At 43.5% G+C, this 25,460-nt stretch overlaps 1 protein-coding gene across 8 annotated transcripts in view; it reads right to left on the reverse strand.

Annotated features, from left to right (window-relative positions):
* Positions 1-25,460, reverse strand: part of NUP214 (nucleoporin 214) — an 80,970-nt gene that overhangs the window by 55,072 nt on the left and 438 nt on the right. For all 8 annotated transcript variants that reach the window (XM_081848456.1, XM_081848455.1, XM_081848451.1 and 5 more), the window contains exons 2-17: positions 23,645-23,840; positions 20,005-20,156; positions 19,011-19,200; positions 18,449-18,519; positions 16,598-16,661; positions 15,115-15,218; positions 13,744-13,850; positions 13,512-13,578; positions 12,395-12,521; positions 11,500-11,661; positions 7,811-8,258; positions 6,623-6,795; positions 5,685-5,776; positions 5,001-5,090; positions 4,610-4,759; positions 2,832-2,990 (exon numbers count right to left, since the gene is read on the reverse strand). In XM_081848456.1, coding sequence (XP_081704582.1) covers positions 2,832-2,990; positions 4,610-4,759; positions 5,001-5,090; positions 5,685-5,776; positions 6,623-6,795; positions 7,811-8,258; positions 11,500-11,661; positions 12,395-12,521; positions 13,512-13,578; positions 13,744-13,850; positions 15,115-15,218; positions 16,598-16,661; positions 18,449-18,519; positions 19,011-19,200; positions 20,005-20,156; positions 23,645-23,840 — 2,352 coding nt within the window. The remainder of the gene's footprint in view (positions 1-2,831; positions 2,991-4,609; positions 4,760-5,000; positions 5,091-5,684; positions 5,777-6,622; positions 6,796-7,810; positions 8,259-11,499; positions 11,662-12,394; positions 12,522-13,511; positions 13,579-13,743; positions 13,851-15,114; positions 15,219-16,597; positions 16,662-18,448; positions 18,520-19,010; positions 19,201-20,004; positions 20,157-23,644; positions 23,841-25,460) is intronic.

Raw genomic sequence — 25,460 nt, forward strand, 5'->3', positions numbered from 1 at the left:
ACCTTCAAGCATTTTGTATACTGAAAAGGGTTATTTAATAATGGAAGTGGTTTCCAGAAAATGGGGCCAAAGTGGAAAGGGCTGTTGCTGTTCATGGGCTCCAAAGAGGCATCTGATTGGCCACTGTGAGAAAAGGATGCTGGGCCAGACAGGCCTTCAGTCGAATCCAGCCAGATTCTGCTTATCTGTATCACGTTACAGATCTAGATTCACATGTTTATTCAAGCAACAACGACTCAATGCCCTATTTTAATTTAGATGTGGCATTTGGGGAAGATGATTATTGCCTGCAGGGGGCCCGTTGGAGCCTCAACTGGTGTGCATGAATGATTGAAAATTGTCCCCAAAAAGGCTTCTTTAGTTTAATGAATGTGCTTGTTCCACTGGCTTCAGAGCTCAGCAGGGCTGCGGAAGATATTGATTTGCTGGCTGCTACACTTGTAGGGAGAGATGGCAGCTGCTTTCGGCAAGGATGTGTTGCTATTTTGAAGAGCATTGTCAAAAGAGAGAGAGAAATGCTATCCACCTTTCCTCTATTTTAATTCCTTATAGCAAAAAAAAAGGCAGTATGCCTCTGACTATCAGTTGCTGGGAATTGCAAGTAGGGACAGCGCAGCTGCACTCCAGTCTTGCTTCTGGGCTTCCCACTGGGGCACCTGGTTGGGCACTGTAAGAACAGGAGGCTGGAGAAGGTAGGCCTTTGGCCTGATCCAGCAGGGCTCTTCTTATGGCAAGGGAGTTATCACCCAAGGGCAATAAGAGATTAACTAACACCCTGACCTTACATTCAGCCTTCTAAGGTACGGCTTTAATTATGGTTCCTGCTCAGAGGTCGCATCCCACATTATCCTCATGCATCCAAGCTGTGTCAATTACACAATACCAGCCAGGGCTCAGTTCAATATTTTACAGTTCAGCACGACAGGGGAGAAATAGTTTGTTTAACTTCTGACACCCCAGGGGAGGAGAAGCGCAAGCAGAGTGAGGTGAAGTCTCTCGTTCGAAAAAACCTTTTTGCACATTGGCAGGAACTTCCTGCGGCAACCCAGCATTTACAAGCCCATTTGGCTTCCAGCCTCCCCATCCGTGAAATTAACTGCAGCAGCTCAAGTCCTTGTAAATCATCACATTGAGCAGCACGGCACTTTGTGGTGATAAAACAATCCCCGATGATGAACCCACTTTTTCTTTATAAAAATTGGGTTAGAATTATTAAACTGGCACTTCATTACGAAAACTTTGCCTTCCATGTTTGAAGATGGAGCAAAGAAAAATGTTGAGAAGATGACATTGGCTTAAAGAACGGCCTCTAGGCCAACGGGCCAACGATTTGCCCTTTAGAGAATCGTACAATAGAGGCATTGCTCACCCCAGAAACGTAGGAAGCTGCCTTAAACTGAGTCAGGCCATTGTTCCATCTAGCTCAGTACTGTCTACACTGACTGGCAGTGGCTCTCAGGGGTTTCAGGCAGGGAACATTCCCAACCCTACTTGGATGTGCCGGGGACTGAATCTGGGACTTCCTAAATGCAAAGCAGGTGCTCTACCACTGGGCTATTGATTTTCCCCTAAACATAAGGAAGATTCTAGTCCTCATGGTTCTGAATCAACAGCCAATGTACACAGGAAGCTGCCTTGTACTGAGTCAAACTACTGGTTCAACTAGCTCAGTATTGGCTACACTGACTGGAACACTTCGCCAGAGTTTCAGACAGGGTTCTCTCCCAACTCTACCTGGAGATGCCAGGGATTGAAGTTGGGACCTTCTGCATGCAAAGGAAATGTTCTACATCTGGGCCATGGCCACTTTAGCAAAAATAATAGGGACTGTCAACTGGTAGTCACAAAACCCAATCCAGTCTACAAATAGTTTCCATCCAATCTGGGGAATTGCATATGTATTCACAGAGAAGCAGTACAGTGTAATGGAGAACCTGTGGTTCTCCAGATGTGGTTGGACTCCAACTCCATGAGTCTCAGCCAGCCTGGCCAATAGTCTGGGATGCTGGGAGTTGTGGTTCACCAACAGCTGTAAGGACCAAAAGATAGCTGCCCTGGGGTATTGGATAAAGAGACTAAGACTAAGAAAGGGGCGCGGGTGGCGCTGTGGGTTAAACCACAGAGCCTAGGACTTGCTGATCAGAAGGTCGGGGGTTCGAATCCCCGTGATGGGGTGAGCTCCCATTGTTCGGTCCCTGCTACTGCCAACCTAACAGTTTGAAAGCACAAAGTGCAACTATATAAATAGGTACCGCTCCGGTGGGAAGGTAAATGGCGTTTCCGTCTGATGCTCTGGTTCGCCAGAAGTGGCTGAGTCATGCTGCCACATGACCCAGAAGCTGTACGCCTGCTCCCTCAGCCAATAAAGCGAGATGAGCGCCACAACCTCAGAGTCGGTCACGACTGGACCTAATGTTCAGGGGTCCCTTTACCTTTACCTTTATAAGACTAGGGAAACCCAGGTTCTAATATCCAAAGACATGAAACTCACAAGGTTGCCTTGGGCCTCTCACCATATCTCAGTCTAATCTACTTGACAGGGCTCTTGGGGAAGTAAAAAGAGGAGGGGAAGAGGTAAGAGATTCATATACGCTGTCCAAAGCTCTTACCAAAACATTTCCAAGCAAACACGCTTCTGAGAAGGGAGCAACTAGCAGCAGGGAATGTTTGCTAGAGACTGGAGCAGCCTATGTGACATCTCTAATTGGAACAGGTCCCATTAACTGCTAGGGACCATGGGGTTTGGAACTTCCTCTGCCTCCCTAGCAGGCATTTATAATTCCCCCCTGGCTCCCAAACCTCTGACCCCCTTGCCCTATCAAGGATCCTACCTGAAGTTGAGCTTCACTTTTGGGGTCCAAAGGCCTCTTATAGAGCAGGTGAAGATACGCAGAGTTGTGAGCACGCTTGTCCTTCTGTTTTGCTTCTTCCAGCCCTGCAAACCCCTCCAGCAGGCTTGTCTTCAAGAGGCTAAAGTCTGCATGAAGGGACTACAAGAAAGGAACAAAGGGAGAGGAAGACCCACCAGGAAGTAGGTGAAACTCTTTGTCACAAAACACATATGTGGCTTTTCCACAGACATGTTAATTCATCAGGTCTGGAAGAAAGCTATACTGGGGCAACAACACAGTTCAGCAGCACAAACTGTTGCCAGAAGCAGGATTCTACATCTCAGGGGCAGGAGTGATGGGACCTAACAAATCACAAGGCTTCTACAAGCCTGTCTGCATCCCAGTTCCCTGTTCATTTCTTTTTTAAATTTTTGGCATCTGTATGCCACCCCATAACCATAACTAAACTAATTAGACAAAACAGAGCACTTAAAAAAACAAAACCCCAACATAAATAGAACAAAAACAGTGGCAACAATAACATTAGCAACCTGCCCCATTATATATTACTGAAATGAAGAAAGCTTTGGGTAGAAGGTAACCAGCGTGGATTTGGGTGAGAAGGACTGATGGTGCCGTTCAGTTCTGGTACTCAATTAAAGAAAACTAAGCCCAGGGATTTGTCCTTAAGTGTGTGCCTTTTGCAACTGTTCTGTTTGAATATCGGGATTCTAGCAAAAGCAACAGCAGATCTTGGAAGCCTGCCCTCCCCTGGTCTAGAGGCTTCAACTGTGGCAAACTGTTTGCTTGATGCTGTCTTTATTTTATTTTCAGTCCTAGCTCAAAACCAGACGTTGTATTCCCACTGGAATTTTTAAGTGGCTTGCTGTGGGTTTTTTCTCTAAAGTCGTTCTGAGAAGTTTGAACAAGAAGTGGCTAAAAATCATTCAATAAATATATATGATTTGCCAAAAGAATAAAACCCAAACAGCCTTCAAACCATGGTTTCCAAGCCACAAATTATGGTTATCAGTTCAGACATGCTGCTAAGCTTCTTTAACCAGAAGATGGAACTATGCTGTATGCACATTTCTGTCATCTTACTTTTGTCTCTAGCTCAAAAAAGGTTTGTGGGACGGTTCCCCAAAACCCAGCAAACCTATTTACCAGAGGCAACACAATAGAGAGAGTATGTCTCCTGCAGGAGCACCAAACCCCCTTTCAAACTTCCTCCTTAAGAGTGCAATCTGATGGGAATAGGATAAGTATGATAAATAAGGAAAATACATGAGACGCGCAGCCAAGGGCAAAGTGGCCTATTAAGGCACAGCATATTGTTTTCAGCAAATGAAAACATACACTCAATTATGAAAAAATGGAGTGAACTAACTACTGTATTTATTAATAAGTGGGACTTGAGTGGGGCAGGAATCAGAAGGCCATTTCAAACCACTGTGCTTTATGATACTGATTTGGCAACTGTTTCAGGCAAAGCTGAAAATAAAATATATACACCACACAATGAAGAATACAACACCCACCTTGAATTACCAGGGCTACCAAACAGAGCAGACATGGTTAGGATTACAAAGAAAATGTCACAGTCTCAGTAATAGTAATACCACCATAATCTCCCATGCAGTCAACAGAATGAGAAGTTCTTCAATTTGTAAAAACCAGGACCTAACAAGTAACCCACTCTCAACCCTGAGATAATTGAGCATGAAGGAAAACTTGGTTCTCAACTGGAGGCTACATCCTCCCCCAAATCCGCTTACCTCTGTTGTCTCTTTGATCTCCAGAAGGAAAGTGTGAAGGTCGTTTGACTCCATCCTCAACATCTCCTCCTCTTCCTCTGTGCCCACTTCAATGGCAGCTTTGGCTGTCCTGCCTTTCAGCTCTTCCATCTCCTTCTGGAAATGTGCAATCTACAGGAACAAGTTTAGTAGTTCGTGCATGTTAAATGACGACACACCCAACCGTTGAGAGCTTAGGTTGGAGAAGAACAGTACGGACAGCAAACATGTTGCCCACCAGATGTTGTTGGACTACAACTCCCATCATCCTCTGACCATTGATGAGAGTTGAAGGCCAACTTCATATGGAGTCCAGGTTCAAAGAAAGGTGACCCGGGGAGGAACAGTACATCATAGCTCCAGAAAGCCTCACCTCCTCCCTGATTCCTATGATGACAGGATCTGAATCACTCCACTGGTGAGTCTGTTTCTCCACCCCAGCAGTGGGTGGTTGCTGCCGACCCTGCAAGGTACAAATGCTTTATTATTGTTTGATGGGGAATTTTAGAACTAAAATGTTCTGCTATGAGAGATAAAACAAGAAAACTTCTGAATATGTAAAAGGAAGAGAAGGAGGAAGGCGGGAATATGTGTGTTGAAAGCGAAACACAAGTAAATAAAAATTGTAATTTGCTTGTCTATAAGGGTGGGTCTGACAATAAGGGTACAAAAAATTAATACCAAGGACAAGAAAAATTAAGCCTCCCCAAAATTAAAACCTGCCCCCCTAAAATCTCCTAAGCAACCCCCACCCCACCCTCAACAGTGTTTAGGCACCCCAAGACACATATCCACCAGGAGTCACAGGTAAAATGTCTTCCTTCCTAAATAACCACCTAATATGCATAGGAGCACACTCTTGGGGTTCACCCATGTAACTGAATGTCTCCCTTTCCCAAATCTGCTCAGAGACTCCTTCAATCTTTCAGAGAGAAGCTGTGTGAGATAGAAGCAGCTTTGTTCATGCAGTAAACTCTGTCGGATTTGATCCTTGTTTTTGAGATGGAACAATATGGTTCCTGTCAAGGATAGACAGGTCAGCTTCTAATTACCGTACCTGGGAAGCGATCACTTTTGAAAGAGCTGAGGAAATCTTGGCCGTTTTCTGGAGCATGGAAGCTGGAGGAGCACTCTGAGAAGGACGCACCACTAAGAGACCAAAAAGAAACAAAATGACTCACAGACTCATGAATTTCAAAAATTACAGGATTTGGTAAGTGTGGCTATCTGTTTTCAGGAAAATTAAGTTTATATGTTTTTATGTAGTTTCCATATTGCTGTTTTTAAGGTTGTTTTTAGTTTTAATGACATGCTGTTTGTTTTTTTTAGACTAAATGCTGCTTAGGAGATTTTTGAAATATTAAGCAGTAGATCAGAGCTCTCCAAACTGTGTGCTATGGCGCATTGGTGTGTCAGCTGCAGTGTGTAGGTGTGTCATGCAAATGCTCCCCACGCTTCTCCCAGTGCTGGAATAGGGTTAGTTTAACCTCCAGTTTGCTAGTAAAAAAATGAATTACTGTGTTGTGAAATGATACATGTCTAAAAAGCGTGTCACCAACGTGAAAAGTATGGAAATCTCTGCAGTAAATAAACACTTTAAATTAAACTGAATAAAGAAAGTTGTCCCCCCGTCCCCCCAAGAAGCAAGAGATTCTGTAAGCGCCAGTCTCCAATGCCTGGTGCAACAGCGGGCAGAAATTAGCAAGAAAGAGCAGACCACTGTGGCAAAGAGAGCTCTAAGCACACATGTGACCATCCCAGAAAGGAGGGATCACAGCCAGGCAGTTAAAAATAAAATAAAATCTGTGTGGCAGCAATAGACATCTTCAGCAAGAAGAACTAACCACTGTGGGATGTTGAAATGCCAGACTTACATTTTTGGACAAAGTTTATAGTCCTCAATCCCTGTTTCTCATACTAATCCACATGTAATGCAGTCACAACTACATATGAGGTTTTATCAGAGAAAAAGGGGGAAAGGGAGAGGGGATGTACCTGCTGAAGAGACTGGGGTGGAAGCCTTGATTGGCACTGCAGGAGGAGTGCCCAGCACAGTGGACTGAACCTGAGTCCCAGCAGGTACAGGCTTTGCAGCAGGTGAAAAGGAGAACATACTGGAGTTTGGGCTGCTGTTGGGAGCTGGTGTAGAAGATTCTGCAGCAGCGAACCTGGGAAGGGAGGGAGAATAGAAGAATTCATGCTCTTGGGACTAGGAAGCTTCATGGTACATGCCTTTTGCAGGTGACTGTTACCCATAGCTGCATGCAGGGAGCCCTTGGTCACACCCTGTGCCATCAGCACTCTGCAAGAGCAGTGGAAAACCTCTGTCCACAAATTTATTGAAAAATAGCTGCACCATATATTTAAAGCAGTACCAATAGTCAGGGCTTCTCCAAAAGAACCCAGGGAGCTGTTGCTTGTTAAGCCTGCTGAGATAAGTTAAAGATAAAGGTAATGGGGTCCCTGACTGTTGGATCCAGTCGCGGACAACTCTGGGGTTGCGGCGCTCATCTCACTTTATTGGCTGAGGGAGTCGGCATACAACTTCTGGGTCATGTGGCCAACATGACTAAGCCGCTTCTGGCAAACCAGAGCAGTGCACAGAAACACCGTTTACCTTCCCCCCAGAGCAGTACCTATTTATCTACATGCACTTTGTGCTTTTGAACTGCTAGGTTAGCAGGAGCAGGAACTGAGCAACGGGAGCTCACCCCGCCGCAGGGATTCAAACCGCCGACCTTCTGATCAGCAAGCCCTAGGCTCTGTGATTTAGACCATAGCGATGGGTTAGGAGACTCCTATTCCCTCTAACAGAGATATAATTTCCAGAGTGGCTTAAGAGTCAATCCTCCTTCCCAGGAACTCTGGGTCTCCTAACAGCTCTCATCCCCCTGAACAAGCAGTTCCTAAGATTCCTTGGACGGAGGACCTGTTTAAAACGGTACAGCTTTAGATGTACAATGCAGATGGGGCCCCTGGTGCAGAACCTGTGGTGCCCTTCCGGGTATTGGACTCCAACTCCCATCAGCCGCAATCAGCATGTTCCATCGGACAATGGGAACCCTGAATCCACCAACACACGGAGAGCCCCACCAACTTTAAAACAATGTGTTTAATACATTCAAAAACTGCTTCAAAACCACCACGATTACATTGGCTAAAAAGACTCAAAGGGAGACTTACTTTTCAGTGAGGTTAGTTTTGACGGAGGAAGGCGGCAAGGCAAAACCTTGCTTTACTCCAACAGGACTCGCGAAGGGAGGGGCCCCGGCTGAGCTGTCCATGGCCGCTTTATAACTCACGGAACCAAAAGAGGAGGGAGGAGAAGCTGTAATGGGGCTGGACAGCAGAGCTGGAGCTGGAGGTGCTTTGGAGATGCTGGTGGCCGGAGAGAAGGGGAAGCCGACTGCTCCGCTCAGGTTGGAACCAAGGGGAGGCTTGGGGGTCTCCGATATGCCAGGATACTGCGGTGGGGCATCAGAGGCAGATCTGGTGGATTTCAGAGTGAAGGAAGCGAAAGACAAAGGGGCTGCCCCTTTGCTGGAAACTGCAGATGTGGCTGGGACAACGGCCAAGGAAGCTTCGACTTTTGGAGGAGCAGAAGTGGAAGCGGATGACGGGGGAGTGCTGCCTGGAAGAGAGATGAGAGTTTTGTTAAGTTACTACGTGACATTAGGACCATTCCACATCAAATAAAAAAACAAGGGTTTCACTACCCACCCTCTTGGAGTTTGATGAAACTTAGTGCACACCCTTCCCTTATGGTTGCAAAACTGAAAATAATGCATAATTTTAAATTATTTAAATCTTTTTCTTGCTAGGTCTTATTTCCTTACATGCCAGCATTTAAAGTTTCTGACCAAATTTTTTTTTTAGATTGATTTAAATACCCCAAAACTGAAAAAGTAGTCTGCACTTTTGAAAAAAACCACCAACCTGTAATAACCAATATTATTTTAGATTTTAAGAGGAACATCTTGGTTTTATTTATTTTTTCTATTACAGCTATGCATTGTAGGAAAGTTGTACCCGGTAGCCATTTTTTCCCCATGATGTCCCAAAAACGTAAAATTTTGTTACAAGACATAAAAAACCATTAAATCTTATTCTCTGTTGAGAAAGAGCATGTCTTTGCAATAATTTTCACCATCAAAAACTTTTGATTCCATCGTGCCCACACGCTGAAAATTTAGGTTTTCTAAACCTAGTTTTTTCACCAAAAAAACTACAGTACATTTATACATTTTTTTAGGCATTTATAAAAACTTTTGGGTGCTGGTGTATTTTTTCCTCAAATCCTCATCCTCTTATTGAGCTCTGTGTAAAATTTCAAAGAGATCTGATCATTGGTTATGGAGGAAAAAAATAAAATGTACACAAGGCCAAGGATCTCAAGAGGGGAAAAAATTAAGGGGGTTACTTTCTTTCAATCATAAGGGATGGGTGTACAGCAAGTTTCATCAAAATCGAGATGGTGGGTGGCATGACTGTGTTGAACTGAGGTGGAATGACCCATTAGGAAGAAGCCAGACAACACTCAAGGGCCACACTAGAATGGTGTTGTGTGCCAAGACAATTGAGAGTACTAACCCAGAACAGAACAATTCCAGAACAGGGTGAGCTAGCCAGGAGGTGCAACAGGAGATGAGGAATAAGGAAATGGGCTGTGCGTCTAACTCAGCCGGGCTATAAAACCAGGCAAGGATGCTATAATTGACATCTTGGAGTTACAGTTATGCAGGCTGGTGGAAAGCTTTTAACCGTGACTGGGTGTATGCTGGAGTTAAAAGGCTAGCTGCTTCACACTAGCACATTATTTGCCCATTTGACTTAATCTTGCTTGCTTGGACTGGCAGCTGCTGTCTATGGTCTCTGGGCTTCGAAGAAAGATGTGGGGTGATCCTGATAACACACTGAGGCCGATTCACTGCAAAAGGAAGAAGACCCTCAACTGCCGCACAGCTTGGTATTGTGGAGAGACTTTCCTATACAATTGAGATGTATCTCAGAGGCCCTTGGACTTATCTCCACAGCTCAGCATGCCATCATACGAGATTCTCCTTCCCCCATTTATCCCCACAGGGGAGGGCCAGAGTCAGCACACATTTTAATTCTCTATCAAGACCAGACAAGATTTGTGTACATGCGCAGATACTTGCTTAAAAAGGTAAAGGGACCCCTGACCATTAGGTCCAGTCGAGACCGACTCTGGGGCTATGGTGCTCATCTCGCTTTATTGGCCGAGGGAGCCAGCGTACAGCTTCCAGGTCATGTGACCAGCATGACTAAGCCGCTTCTGGCGAACCAGAGCAGCTCACGGAAACGCCGTTTACCTTCCCGCCGGAGTGGTACCTATTTATCTACTTGCACTTTGATGTGCTTTCGAACTGCTAGGTTGGCAGGAGCAGGGACCAAGTAACGGGAGCTCACCCCGTCATGGGGATTCGAACCCCCGACCTTCTGATCAGCAAGTCCTAGGCTCTGTGGTTTAACCCACAGCGCCACCCGCGTCCCTCAGATACATGCTTAGAATACTGATATTAGCTCTGCTGTTTAAGGATATGGCAGGGTAGACATACAAAGTAATTTAATAAAAATGCACAATAGATCTTTTCAGACTCACATATCGGACCTCCAAGATCCCTGCCCAAAGGGCTGGCCCTTAAATCAATACTACAATTTCCCAGGTCAGCTGGATTTTAATTGAGCTGGGAATTGAGAGCACAAGGCCTTCTACAATCCCCCATCGATTTTTGGCAAGGATCATGTCAGTCTGAATCAAACATCCTGCTGACAAGCATGCCAAGTGGAGCTGGAAAGAAAAGCCTTTGCCAAAACTAAGGTGTTCCGTATTGAACAGGAAATGCAATTACACAGATGAAAAGTGAACAGGGCTTTGAAGTGAACCTTCATCTCTGGCCAAAACAGATAATACACAAATAGTTCTCTTCGCCCTTTGAGTTCAATATTTACTACCAATATACTGACCATATATTGGCAGCTCAATGAGAAAGAACCTGCATTGCATGCAGAAAGTCCCAGGTTCAATCCCTGACATCTCCAGTAGCTCTCCAGGGTTCAGGCAGGAGACATTCCCAGCCCTACCCAGAGATACATGAGACCTTCTGCATGCAAAGAAGGTTTCTCTACTACTGAACGACACTGCTCCCCCCGCACCTATTAGGAAGATTCCTTATTTCATGTCAGATTGTTGGTCCAGCTAACTGAGCGCTGTCTACACTGACAGGCAGCAGCTCCCCAGGTTTCCAGACCAGGGTCTCTCCCAGCCCCATCTGGAGATGCCAAGGACTGAACACAGGACTCCTTGCATCCAAAGCGTAGGTCCATCCAATCATATATGCAAAGTGGGACAGTTTGGTAGCCTCTGCATTGCATGCAGAAAGACCCAGATTCAACACCCAGCTTCTCTAGGTGGGACAGAGAGAGGCCCTTGCCTGAAACCTGGAGAGATGCTGCCAGTCAGTGCAGATAATACTGATGGTCCAACCTGGCATGAGGTCTGTTTCCTACTCTCCTATGGAAGACTGTGATCTATTAAGATCTATTAAGGTGGAAATGCTGATGAGCAAAACCGAAAGATTGAAAAGGGAGGGTAAGGGGCACAGGTACGCCTTTTTTGATCTCAAGTTGTGCAAGTTGCTTGTCACACCCTCCTTATCACTCTACACCAGCCTTCTCTGGCACGGTGCCACCCATACGTTGTTGAATTCTGACTCTCATTATTCTTGGCCACTGACTGCTGGGAGTTCAGTAACACCTAGAGGGCACCAGGCTGCTCCATTTGCATTCAAAGTGTTTTAGGATAAGTGTTCTACAACCTTGGATCCCCAAAAAAGCAAGCAAGCACCTACCGGCTGATTTTGCTCCTCTGTCTCCTTCTGGAGAGAGAGGCTCCGGCACCACCATCAGAGACCTCACACCAGGGTTTTGATTAACCATGTAAAAGGGGCAGAGGACTCCATCAGTTGACAGCAGCAGCAGGACCGGTGCTGGATCTGTGGTTTTATCCTCACCTGCAAAAATGCCACAAACACACACACACACACACCATGAGCAGACATGTTCAGCAGTACCTCCACTTAGTAAGCAGCCCTCAAAACAAGTCCAGGAAGGGACCAGGAAGTTACGTTAGAATGCCAAGAGTTTAAAACTTTACAAAGGGAACTAAGTGCCCAAGATGACTTCTCTTGAATAATGCAACATGTATTACAACTCTATTCCATGAATTTCTGTTGTTGTTTAGTCGTGTCCGACTCTTCGTGACCCCATGGACCAGAGCACGCCAGGCATTTCTAGTCCACCATTTTTCCTTTTTTTTTTTTTTTTTTTTTTTTTTTTTTTTTTTTTTTACTTATACAGGGCACATTCCAGCCAGGCAAAAAACAGTGTCACCTGGGGAGAGTCCCATGGGCCAGATGGAGACCTGGAGGGTCACAACTGGCCCCAGGGTCACAGGTCTGCCCACTATGAATAGCCTCGAGAATCACAGTTAGAAGGTGGGGAAATAGCACTTCCAGGTATATTAACAGCATCTTCTCAGGACTAATGACCAGCACTAACGCTCCCTCTACAGCAGGCGTGAAGAAGCTTTAGCCCTCCAGATGTTGCTGAACTACAACTCTAAGCATCCCTGGCCATGCTTGCTAGGGCTGATGGTTCAGCAACATCTGGAGGGCAAAAGACCTGGTATAGAGAGCGCTGCTGTTTGCTTTATCCTTAACCCAAGAGCAACATTCATATACTTACTAATGGTTATGGGCATGTTGCTGGTATAATCAATGGCTACGCCTACGGGCAAAGTGTCATCGCTCTTATCTGTGACCGGAAGTTCTGCTCGGCTGGAGTCTTCCAGAACCCACAGCTCCCAGTTGTTCTGTAAGAAGGGTTAGTTTAATTAGTACTAGGAATCAGGATCTTGGTCTATTTAGCACAGTATTGTTTACACTGACTAACAGCAGCTCCCTACGGTTTCAAGCAGGGAGAATCTCCCAACGCTACCTGGAGATGCTGGGAACTGAACCTGGGGCCTTATGCTTGCTAAAGAGATGCTCTGCTACTGAGCTATGGCCGCTCCCAATTGGCTCTGTGCTTTGGCAACCTCTGGAATCGTTCCTGCCAGGGAGGTCAACTTGTAGTAATAAGGGCTTTTTTCTACTTTAAAAAATCACTGTGGCACGTGCAGTGGAGAGGAAAATTACTATTATTCCTTGGTTCATTTATAAAGATTTTTATGTACAACCAACTCATATAAAGTATCAAGGCAGTATACAGCAATATGTACAAGTACAAGTGAAACATTATGAAATAAACATTTAAACGACTGGAATAAAAAATGTTTAAGCAGTTGCATGGGCCTGTTGGCATAAGAAGGTCTTCAAGAGATGCCTTAAAGTCAAAAGGGTACATCTGGTCCACCACCACTGGCAGGGGTGAGTCCATGGTCCACAAAAGCAAGAGCCTGAGTAATGTAACTGTTAGCAGGTGAGACTTAGACCTGGGAGCCCAGGGTTCAAATCAATCAAGTTCACTGGGCCAGTCCCTGCCTCTCAGTCTAAACTACCTTACAGGGTTGTTGTGAGGATCAAATGAGGGGGAGAACCATGTACACCACCTTGAGCTCATTGGAGGGAAAAAGGTTGGGTGTAAGTGAAATAAATAAATAAATAAGTAAATAAGTAAATAAATAGATAATGATAATCAATGAAATATTCTGTCCCAGTAAGTGCATGGGTTTCAAGGTGACATGAGACTTTGCTATTTCTTGCTGCAGCTGACTAATAATAACAACCCCTCTGGAACTCTCACTGGGACCTCTGGTCTTCTTATAAGAGGCACTTGCTGGGGAAGTAGGAAGTGGGATTACCTTGTCTCCTTGCCTTGCGAGGATGCTGACCTCTGTGGAAGCAGCAGATGCTGCAAGGACCAGATCCCTTGAGGAAGGAAACAACAACCACAAATCCATAATCCACTTCAAGCAGCATAAACACCTTTCCCTGCTAGTTTCAAATAACAATCTTTAAATACACCCAGCCCTTTGCTCACCTAATTAATATTAAAAGGGAACTATTCAATGTTGTAGGATTGCCATTACTCACCATTCTTCAACGTAGTTAAGGAAGTAGTGATGTTGCCTCTCAGAACAGCTGCCATAACAGGGCTCCATAAAATTCACAAACAGCTCAGGCCGCTTTTCTTCCTTTTTCTGAATGGGGAGACAGAACGGGAAACTGTGTGGGAGATGCCTTAGGCGAGGGGGCAGCTCACAAATGACCCTGCAGACGCTGGACTGTTTTAAAATGTTTGCATCATTTATAACATACATAACTGTTTTATGGTTGCAACTATTTCATAATTACAAGGAGGGGGCCTTCATGATAGCCTGCTGCCAGATTTTATGGCTTCCTTCCTAGAGAAGCTAGACTGACTCCCTTCTTGCTGTTCTCCCCTGGCACGTGAAGGCTGCCTTGTTCCCATGCGCTTTTGGGAACTGACTGCTTTTAAAGAAAGTGATTTGAATAGGGCTTTGCTATTTTTTGCTAACAGTATTTTCATAATTTGCGTTTATATAGTTTTAATTCTATTACAGTTTAATTCTTTTTAAACTATTATCTTCTGTATGTTTTTAGCTTTCTGTATTTTATCTGTTTTGCTTTAATTTCTGAAATCCGCCTTGAGTTAGTGTAGGGAAAAAGCAGGATATAAAGAATGCATTATTATATAACACAAACTGCCATCATTCCTGAACACAGGCCATGCTGGCTGGGGCTGATGGAAGCTGGAGTCCCTACAGTGCGTGGAAGGTCAAGAGCCCCACACCTCTGGCCAAAAGTATGATGAAATGTTTCAATAACCACAAGAAGATATGAACTCCTAAACTGTTTTGCCTAGCTGGGATGCATTCCTAGAATTCTGATCATGCCTCTTGATTGTCTGAAAGGAGGACAGCAAGGACTATTATGAGTGTCCATAGAAACTAGCCTACTATCCGGAGGCAAAATGTACATCCATTGCTCTGCTCGCTTTTGCCTGCAACCCTGCTGCTCACCACTGGCATGTGGTCCCTGAAGGCTGCTTGGGATGGAATGTGGCCCTCAGGCAGAAAGAAAGTTCCAAACACCCAAATTAAACCTGTGCATCTAAGAGGTAGGCATCTAACACCTGTTTGTATGGGGACTTGGCAAGCAAAACTGACACTCGCAGAAGTGTGGAGCCTGCTGTGGTTGCTGAATGCTTCAACTTCCATGCCAAGTTTGACTAAATGGTTTCTATGAAGTGGGATTCTACATCTCGGGTCACTACTTTTTTATCGTTCTGAAGCAAGAGCCTAACATGAGGGAAGACACAGCAGCACAAACCAGGGACAAAGACCTGGCAAAATTGTGAGAATGACAGTAGGCAGCACAGACTTAGAAATCAAAGACAAGAGAAAAAGAAGTTGCTTCCCCGCGCTTCCTCTCTTCACGTACAGGAAGCACAGCCATCACCACTTCCGGTGCAGCTTCCAAGATCCCATCCGCAGCCGCATATACGATAGTGAAGACATAAGTGCTGACCCACAACACATCCAAGACTGGAAAACAGAAATGTGAGTAAACTTGGGTTGTCGGGTTTTTTTGCTTTTGTTTTTCTCAAGAGCCACTCATTATTGTTATTATTACTTACACAGGAACATAGGGTTGTATGCAAGCTTGGTCCTACTCAGAGTAGGCCCATTGAAATAAATGGACCTGTGTAGAAGTCAGTTGGGTACATCCCACTGGAAGCTGCCTTATGTCAAGTCAGATCACTGGTCCATATAGCTCAATATTGTCTGGCAGTGACTTTCCAGATTTCAGGCAGGAGACATTCACAGCCCCACCTGGAGATACTGGGGGACTGAGCTTGGGACCTTCTGCATGGAAAGCAGATGCCCTTCCACTGAGTTATGCTGCTTTCCCCTCATGCTAGGAAGCTTCCCAATGTCATGTCAGATCATAGATCCAGCTAACTGAGTGCTGCCTACAATAACTGGCAGCAGCACTCCAGGGTTTCAGTCTCTCCCAGCCCCACCTGGAGATGAACATGGGATTTCTGGAGTCAAAAGCATATGTCCATCCAATGAGCTATATGGGAAGAGGGATATCTTGGGGGTACAGCACCTGCTTTGCATGCAGAAAGTCCCAGGTTGAATCCCCAGCATTTCCAGGTATGGCTGGGAGGCACCCCAGCCTGAAACCCCAGACAGTTGCTACCAGTTAGAGTAAGCAATACTAAACTTTGTGGATTAACAGCCTGACTTGGTATAATGCAGCTGGTTAGTTCCTTTATGTGTTCATTAACACTGTGTACTGCGTGAAGACAGAAGGATCTAGGACACTGGAAACCTTCCCTACAGAGGGCTGCATCCAGCAAAGTTCTACTCAGAGTAGACACACTGAAGTTAATCTGCCTAATTTAGTCATCTCCATCAATTTCAAAGGGGCTGCTGTGAGTACAACAGTTTTGTTGCTGTATTAATCTTAGGGAACAAGACGTATAAAGAACTTCAAGTTTCAATTACAAATATACAAATTAAAAATTTAACGTAACAGATGTGATAATATGCCCAAGGACTGCATTTTTTTTTCAAAAGAAAGGAAGGCATTATCAAATCTTTGCACTATAATTATGTAACTGTGCTGCATTAACAACCCTGACAACTAAATTACAGGAGATTAAATATTAATCCATACTGTAAATGGGATTGGTATAAAATACTACTTAGTATTTTGAGCAAAACACCTGCCAGATTTATTTTTAAACACGGGAGATTCAACTAGTCAAAAACAAGCATCTCACATTCCACAATATGCCTGGATTTCATGGGTGGGCAAATTCTAGGCACATAAGTGAAACACTGTGATTACATGATCCATCTGTACTATTGTAATACCAACCGGTCAAAACGCCAAATTTTAGGAAACACAGTACCTTTGACAGGATTATCTGAATCATAGAATGGAGGACAGGGAATTGTTTTCTTCTCCTGCAGGTTCTGAAAAAGTAAAAGAACAAGCATGATTAGAATACCGTAAGTTTAATGATATGGGGTGTGTGTGTTTTTTAAGTATTCTATCTACAATGCAACACTTCACATCACACATGCAATAATAAAACAAAAACACTCTGAATTTATACAAGCACTTTCAAAAAAATGTCCAAAGCGTTTCATCTAAAGCTGCCATTGTTCAGTGATCTGATGACATGGTACATTTCACTCAGTACTGTCTGCTCTGTGGATGATGAACCTGAAGCCCTCTATATGTTCTTGGAATATAACTCCCAGTATCCCCTGACCATTGGCCATGCTAGATGGAGCTGATGGAAGATGGAATACAACAGGGGTCAGCAAACCTTTTTAGCAAGGGGCCAGTCCACTGTCCCTCAGACCTTGTGGGGGGCTGGAAATGAACAAATTCCTATGCCCCACAAATAACCCAGAGATGCATTTTAAATAAAAGCACACATTCTACACCAGGCAGGCCCCACAAATAACCCAGAGATGCATCTTAAATAAAAGGACACATTCTTCTCATGTAAAAACACGCTGATTCCCGGACCATCCGCGGGCTGGATTTAGAAGGCGATTGGCCCAGATCCGGCCCCCGGGCCTTCGTTTGCCTACCCATGGAATAAAACAACAGCTGGAGGGCTATGAGTTCCCTATCCCTAATCTGCTCTCAATGGGAGCAATGCTCCAAGATTTCAGGCACAGGCATTTTGTAGCCGAAGATGCCTCTAAGGAGAGATTGTTGGCAGTGAAATGTGGGCACTCTTTTGCATCAAAGCCATGTGACCTCCGGCTTAATTATGGGCATGGTCCCAATTCACCTATATCAGAGATGAACATCATCATGGGAGAGTTGTTTCCAGCAACCCCATCCTTTGCCCCTGGAAGCCTTATAAGCTGCTGCTACAGGAGAGGGACTGTAAGCAACATCATAGAAGTGGTGTTTCTAGGACTAAGGTGAAACTATGAAGCTTCCTTGTTTTTGCTATTGCATGCTGTAATGGTGCTTGTTATATTTATAGTACTGAAATGTGGGTTTTTAGTATGATATATTTTTGTAGTGCTGTGTTATTATGAAGGTTTTTGTAGTGTTCGTTCGAAATGCATTCCTATTTCTTTGTTGTAAGCTGCTTTGAGCATGACTGTTTTGTAGAAGAGCAGCAAACAAATAAAATGAAAGAAAATTAATTAATCTTAGGCCCAGGGACCAAATGCAGTCCTCCAAGCCTCTTTTTTGTCCTCAGGGTTCACCCCAAGCCACACCCCTTACTAGCCCTCTTTCCCCCTTTGTGTTTTTGCCTGGCTAGAATATGACAGGTACACAGCTATGCATTCATATCACATGGCTTATCGCTAAGAATCCTTAGAACCATCGTTTACCCCACAGTTCCCATGATTCCTTGGGGAAGGGGGGAAGAAACCATGTGTTTTAAATGCATGGTGCATATGCAGCCTTGCACTCCTAAACTTCTTGATTGCCTGGATGGTGAATAGAGAGAAGTGTGCAGGCATGAAAAAACTAGCTTACTACACAAAAGCAAAATTCTCATTCTACCTGGCAGTGCCGGTGACTGAACCTGGGGACTACTGCATGCAAAATGGATGCTCAAGCTCTAGAATACCGCCCTTCCCAGGCATGTACTTCTGCTGCCCTTATGCTTAAGACTCCATCTTCTGAACTGTGAATTGGGAGAACAAAACAGGAAAGAACCAAGAGGGAGAAGCAGGAGGAGGCAGATCATTATAGGCCAAATAGAACAAAATAGACTTACAGGGAGATACTGGACCACTGTGCCGTTCTGCTTGCCTACAGCCAACTGCTTTCCTTTAGGACTCCAACACACTAAAGGGGTGGGTGGGAGAAAAGCAAGCAGGCATCATTAAGCAGTTGCAAAGGAAATAGCAACAACAAAACCAGCCAGTGCAATTTGGCAAATGGCTTAAATTGCCCTCACAAGTGTTATTCAAACACAACAATCTCAAATTTGGAATGCAATAGAATGTCCATTCAACAAGAAGGTGCAGCCAACGATGGTCTCAGGAGAGCATACCCTAGAGCAGGAGAGGGGAAATGTTGGCCCTCTAGATGCTGCTGAACAGCAGCTCCCATCAGCCTAGCAAGCACAGCCAATGGCCAGGAGTGGGTGGTAATTGGAGTTCAGCAACATTGGGAGGGCCAAAGGTTCCTTATGAGATACCCTTGTTTGCAACTGTCCATATGGTGCATTCAGGCTTACTTTGAGCTGTACACCTAAAATATATGTAAATCAGAACTCCAATTCAGCTGATTTATAACAGGGATTTCTGCATCAGTCTAAAAGTCATGTTACCAACCTGATGTAACAGCCACTGAAGCGGGGAGAGTTGCATAGATCTTCACGGAATCTGCCACCTGCAGGACAGAGACGCTTCCATCAGACAGACAGACGGCCAGCATGGAGGCATTCACTGGGTTCCATTTCAAGTCATTGACCATCGCCCCAGCCATCTTCTGATAGGCAAAGGGGCGTTTTTGCTGCTTAGCCTATTAGAAAGAAATGTATGTTTGTTAGACCGTATCTGTATGAGCAAAGACACCCGCTTTCAGTAGAGTCAAATCACTGGCCCACCATACTTTCCAAGACCTGAAGGAAAGCGATGTTTTCACTAAACTAAAGCTCCTATCAGTGGTAGAGTTCAGAAGTAATGATGAGCTGCGGATTACTGCAAGACTGGAGGACCTTTTTATACAGAGGGCCACATTCCATTCTGGATAACCTTCCAGGGGGCACGTATCAGTAGCGGGCATGGCTTGAGGCAAAAGCGCACAGAGTAATGGATATATACAGTGGGTTACATTCCAGCCATGCAAAGGTCAGAGCCTTTTACATGTGCTGCTTGCAGCCATGCAAGCAAGAGTCATTATCACAGTTCATGGACAACTTCCAGCCAGGCAAAAGCACTCAAGGAGAATGCAGAGCAAGGCTGGTGAGGAGTGTGGCCTGGGGAGAGTTTTGAGGGTCAGATAGAGAGGATACGAGTCACAGCAAACCTCAGCCTCACACACTTCATCACCTCTGCCAGCACAGCCACAAGGAAGAGACTGGAATCTTCTGCTCCCTTTTTGATTAACACCAGTTTACTATCGCACATGAATACTACACTGTGGTAGTTTTCCTCCCAATTTTTAATTAACCATGGTTTAGCATTACATCTGAATCCTAAAGTGTGATTATGCTTCATTAGGGCTTGCTGAAGCTCTCCAGTTTCAAAACTCATAGCAAAACACACCCTGGAGTGAGGGTTGGGGGGGTGGTTTCCAAGTTTGCTTTTAAACCATGCAACTTACCTGATTCACAAAGGTGCGAACATCGAAAAAGCCAATGAAGGACCCAACTTCACTGGAAGCCATGCAGACAGAGAGTGTGAGGTTATCACAGCTGAGTGCCAAGTGATGCACACAGAACTTCGTGGGAACGAAAAGACTCTGGACATTCTCAACTTAAAAAAAAATGAAGAGGAGCACCAGGGAGGGAAAAAAAACAGTAATTTATTTAAAAGGTAGTTGGAGGCCTGAACTAATCCAATACTGCCCTATTTGTCTATTAAGATCAGCTGGGGATGCCCTGCTTGTTATTTCAACCTGTTGGGCAGCAGAGCTGGGCGATGTCTGGTTTTCAACATCGCAATATACTAATATAACACAATGTCTGAAATAAGAAGAAAGGTTTGAATAAGGTGGAAAGAAATAAGCAGCCACGTGTTGACTCCTGGATATGGACTTCGAACTGGTTTTGGATGATACATTGCCCAGCCCTAGTGTTCTAATCTGGAGGGAGGGATGAGGCAGCCCACTTGCTTGGGTGAAGGTGCAGACAGGCAGGCAAGCACCTTCTCAAGTTCCCTCTGCCAAGGCTGGCAGCTGGGCTGCAGAGGGAGGAATTGGGTCTCTCACTGTGGGTGAACATCAGACGGACTTGCAAGTGTCACTCAAGAGTGAAATGTGCAGTGATGGCGGTAGCCAAGGAGTGAGCAAGGATTCGTGATATATTGCCAGGTGAAAAATTCTGAAACTGTTATCATGATCTGGACTTCAAACCAGTTTGGGGCAATGCTTTGATATATTGCCCAGCCCTACCGGACAGGCACTATTATTGCAAGACATTCTGAATGGCTCCCTCATAGAATATAGAACTCCCTTGCAAATGGAAAGTGTCACAATGTGAAAACCTTTATGGTTTACTCAAGCCTTTGGAATGTAATATACCTTCTTGCCAATGCCACTACTTTATGTGTTGTTAATGTTATGTATTGTTATGCTGTATTTGTAAACTGCATTGCTCAGCCATGCTCCTGTTGGTAAGGTTAGGATATAAATACAGAGATACATAATAAACCCCTGATCCCAGCATTCTAAGACAACACTAAGCTAGGAACTACACACTCTCCCCTTTTGTGATTCCCAGCAACAGGTATTCACAGTGATTCACACACATTGTCTCAGTAAGCGTTACAACGACGGTAGATGGTTGGCCAATGTTATTTCCCCTGCACCAGTTTGGCAGGTTAGAAAATGCAGGCTTGCTTAGGGCAACCAAGATAATGAATGAGGCAACAGTTGAATGCAGACTTACAGATGTTCAGCTGTCCGTTACCCACAATGCTACATGAGCCCAAATAGGTAAAAACACACACCAGAGGAATCAAGGGGGGGGGGACACATATAAATTAAAAGCATATGCAGATGATCTTGTAATAACAGTGGAGGACCCTAACAACTCTCTGCCAAAAGTCCTAGAAAAAAATACAGAACTTTGGGCAGGTGGAAGGTTTTAAGTAGAATAAAAATAAGACAAAGCTGATAGTGAAAAATGTACCAGAAAGGGGGGGGAGAGAATTACAGCAAAATATAGAAATAGAGATTCATAAAAAAGTTAAATATTTAGGAATTTGGTTGACAACTAAAAATATTATCATTAAAGATAATTATGAAAAAAATTGGAATGAAATAAAAAGGAATCTAGAAGTATGGGGAAGAATGAATTTATCACTGTTAGGAAGAATTGTGGTGATCAAGATGAACGTATTGCCAAAAATGTTATTTTTATTCTAGTCAGTACTGGTTATAAGTAATGCAGCATGCTTCAAGAAATGACAAAGGGACATTACAAAATTCATCTGGAAAGGGAAAAACCAAGAATAAAACATAAATTACTTACAGACAGTAAAGATAGAGGTGGTTTTTCCCTTCCAGATATTAAATTATATTATGAAGCTGTCTTTATTGGTTGGATCCGGGGCTGGATCAAACTGGAAAATACAGATTTGTTAGATCTTGAAGATCATGACAACAGATTTAGATGGCATGCATACTTGTGGTATGAGAAAGGGAAAGTTATATAATTAGGAGATCACTTTTAAAAGTCTGGGAAAGGTACAAAGATTTATTAGAACAAAAGACTCCATGGTGGTTGTCTCCAATGGAAGCAACATTGATTAAAAAAATAAATAGGAGAGAAAAATGGCTTACATATAGAGATCTATTAATAGAAACAGAAGAGAAATTAAAAATAAAAGAATTTGAAGAGATCAAAGAACATTTTAGTGACTGGTTACAATATTTTAAAGTAAATGAGGTCTTCAAAGAAGATAAAAAGAAAGGATTTACTTATACTTTATCTAGATTTCAAAGAGAAATTATAGAGGATAATACCAAATTATTGAAGATGATGTATAATTTAATATTAGAATGGGAAACCAAAGATGAAGGGGTTAAATATGTAATGATTAAATGGGCACAAGATGTAGGATATAACTTACAAATGAAAGACCGGGAAAAATTATCGAAAGTTGATTTAAAATTCACCGCATGTACAACTTTGAAAGAGAATTATATGAAAATGATGTACCGATGGTTTTTAACTCTTGTCAAACTGGCAAAAATGTATAGAACAAGTGCTAATAAGTGCTGGAAGTGTAAAGAGAAAGAAGGTATGCTTTACCACATGTGGTGGAACTGTAAAGTAATTAAAAGTTATTGGGAAATGATATATAATGAAATGAAGATGATGTTTAAAATAACCTTTGTTAAAAAACCAGAAGTTATGTTGGGTATAATAGGACAGGAACTACCAAAAGAACGGAAGAAGTTGTTTATGTATGCTACAACGGCGGCTCAGATTCTACTAGCCCAAAAATGGAAGGACAACAAGATACCAACGAAAGAAGAATGACAAGTCAACCTTATGGAACATGCAGAAATGGCGAAACTAATGGAAAGAATCAGATACAATGATATTGAAGAATTTAAAAAAGACTGGGAACCTTTTATGTTGTATTTACAGAAATACTGTAAAGATACGGACTCACTAGCAGGGTTTGATTAAACACTTACAGGTAAGAAAAGAAGATCAAAGGTTAAGTAAGGGCAACATGGAATGAAATTGACTAAGATGTAATCATGAAGGAAAATTTGGTATAAAACTGATAAGAAAATAAGAGCATTAAGGTATAACATTATAAAAATAAGATAATAATTAAGCAGAAGTAGTAAATATTTAAAGAACCAGAAGGGGAAGTTGAGGGAAGTCACAGGGGTGTGTGTGTCTTTTTCTTATATATGACAAATGTTATATTGTGTTGTTTGATTGAATATAAAATTGTAAAAATCCAAAAGGAAAAAAAGAGGGGGGGGGGGAGAAAATAAAGAAAATGGAGACTTACTTAGGGCAACCAAGTTAATGAATGAGGCAACAGTTGAATGCAGACTTCCAGATGTTTAGCTCAGTCCCTTACCCACTATGCTACATGAGCCCAAGTAGGTAAAAAAATCCCAGCCCTATATTGTAAAGGATACTTGCCACCCCAAAGCTTATGATGGGTATTCAAAGCAGAACAAGTGAGTTTATGCTTAATGCTAAAAAATACAGCTCTATAGATAAAAATTAAGGAAGACTGGGGATGAGGGTAGGGAAAGATAAAAAACTTACCTATTTTATTAGGAGAATCCCCCACTGGAATCTGCATTAGAAGGTTTTTTGTCTGGAAGATCTGCAACCCAGCTGCACAGCCGGCAAACAGTAATCCATATTTGTTGGATACAGCAAGAAGACTGGAACGCTCTTTGGGGAGTTCATCAGGAGCATCAAAGATCCGTACTTTCTTCAATGCTCTGAACTTAAAATCCTGTGGCACATTCATAGATTAAAAAATCTGTGCAGGCTAAATCTAAATGCACCAGTTTATTCAAATACGACATAGAATTCAACCAAAAACTTGATTATTTAATTACACAAATGCTTCTAAGACTTCTTTGCTCCTCACTCCTCAGTGACCCAGCTACTAAAAGGAGATTGGAAGCATCTACTTCCACTATGAATCTAACGGAAGCTCTTTGTTACATCTAAAGTTTGGGAAACTGTGGTTAGTTCAAGCCAGCTAGGGATCATGATTTGAACCTGGCTTGTTCGAATTAACCATAGCTTAAATTAACAGTCCCCCACCCACCCAGTTCGAACACAACAGGAAACTCTGATTAGTTTAAAGGAGGAAGCGTCCTCTCTCCTTCTTACATCACAGTAAAGGAAGAGGGAAGGGGAGTGCATTTGAGTCCCAGTGTCAATTTAGCATCATGTCTTAAAAGATAACACAGTCTACTGAATGGTTCCATGTTTTTGCTCATGCACCTGATTTAGCAAAACTTAGAAAATACCTAGCCCTTTAGTTTGTGATGATAAACTGTTCAAAATTATTCTAGATTTCTCTGTTTTATATTGACTGTTTCAATTTTAAAGCTTTATCCTGAGGTTTAAATTTCCTCACTACAGGCTGTGTTTTGTCAAAACAGCATCAGATAATAGCTAAGGATGAAGGGCTTTCCCCACTGCTGCAGTTAGAACATAAATGGAGGCCACTAGCCTCTTACCATGCCAACTAAACAACAGGCTAGTAACTTTTGGGAGCTCTTTTACAAGGCAGTCTTAGCCGTTGCTCCAATCTTCTCTTGGTAGAGCACTCAGAGCAACCTATAGCACAGAAGAAATATACTGGGGTGGGTGGAAACAAAATCAACACCTGAACAAATTTCTATGGCCTTATTTACAAGGCTGCAATAATGAAACCCTTATAGCTGTCTTGTAAACAGACCCACAGAACTTACTAGTCTGACAATTATTTTACCAGTCTCTTGGGGCCTGGGCAGAGAAGAAACAGAGTGCAGTATTTCCAGTTGAAGTGAAGGATATAAGACAAGCTGGATCAGGCCAGTGGCCCTTCAAGCCCAGCATCCTGTTCTCACAGTGGCCAACCAGATACTCCAAGAGTTAATTGGTAAGCAGCACTTGAGCACAAGAGCAACTATTCTCTCCTGTGGTTTCCAGCAACTGGTATTATGAGGCATAATGACTCCCGGCAGTAGAGAAAGAACAGACACCATGGGTACCAGGCACTGTCCCTGATGCATTAGCCTGGTCTGCTTTCAAAGCCATCTAAGAAGGGAACTTTCCCTCCTCTAAAAGCTGTTTTGGTTTCTAAGCTGGGCATGCAGGAGAGGCACTTCGGCTGGTCCACCTACATGCCATTTCTGGTCACCTGCAGCAATGGCAGGGAGCCCTGGTTGGCCCTGCAGGTATTGCTCCCACCAGCCCCCAGTATGCAAGGCCAGAGATGATAGCAGTTGCAGTCCTACAAGACACCTGTCTGGACGACCACATAAGTTCTCCATTAGTATCTGTACTGCTGAAGACATTTTCTTTTATTATTCTGCACCTAGCTATTATTACTGAAAATAAATAAAAATATATATTT

Source organism: Podarcis erhardii (assembly GCF_964252035.2).
Source record: "Podarcis erhardii genome assembly, chromosome: Z".
Lineage (NCBI taxonomy): Eukaryota > Metazoa > Chordata > Lepidosauria > Squamata > Lacertidae > Podarcis > Podarcis erhardii.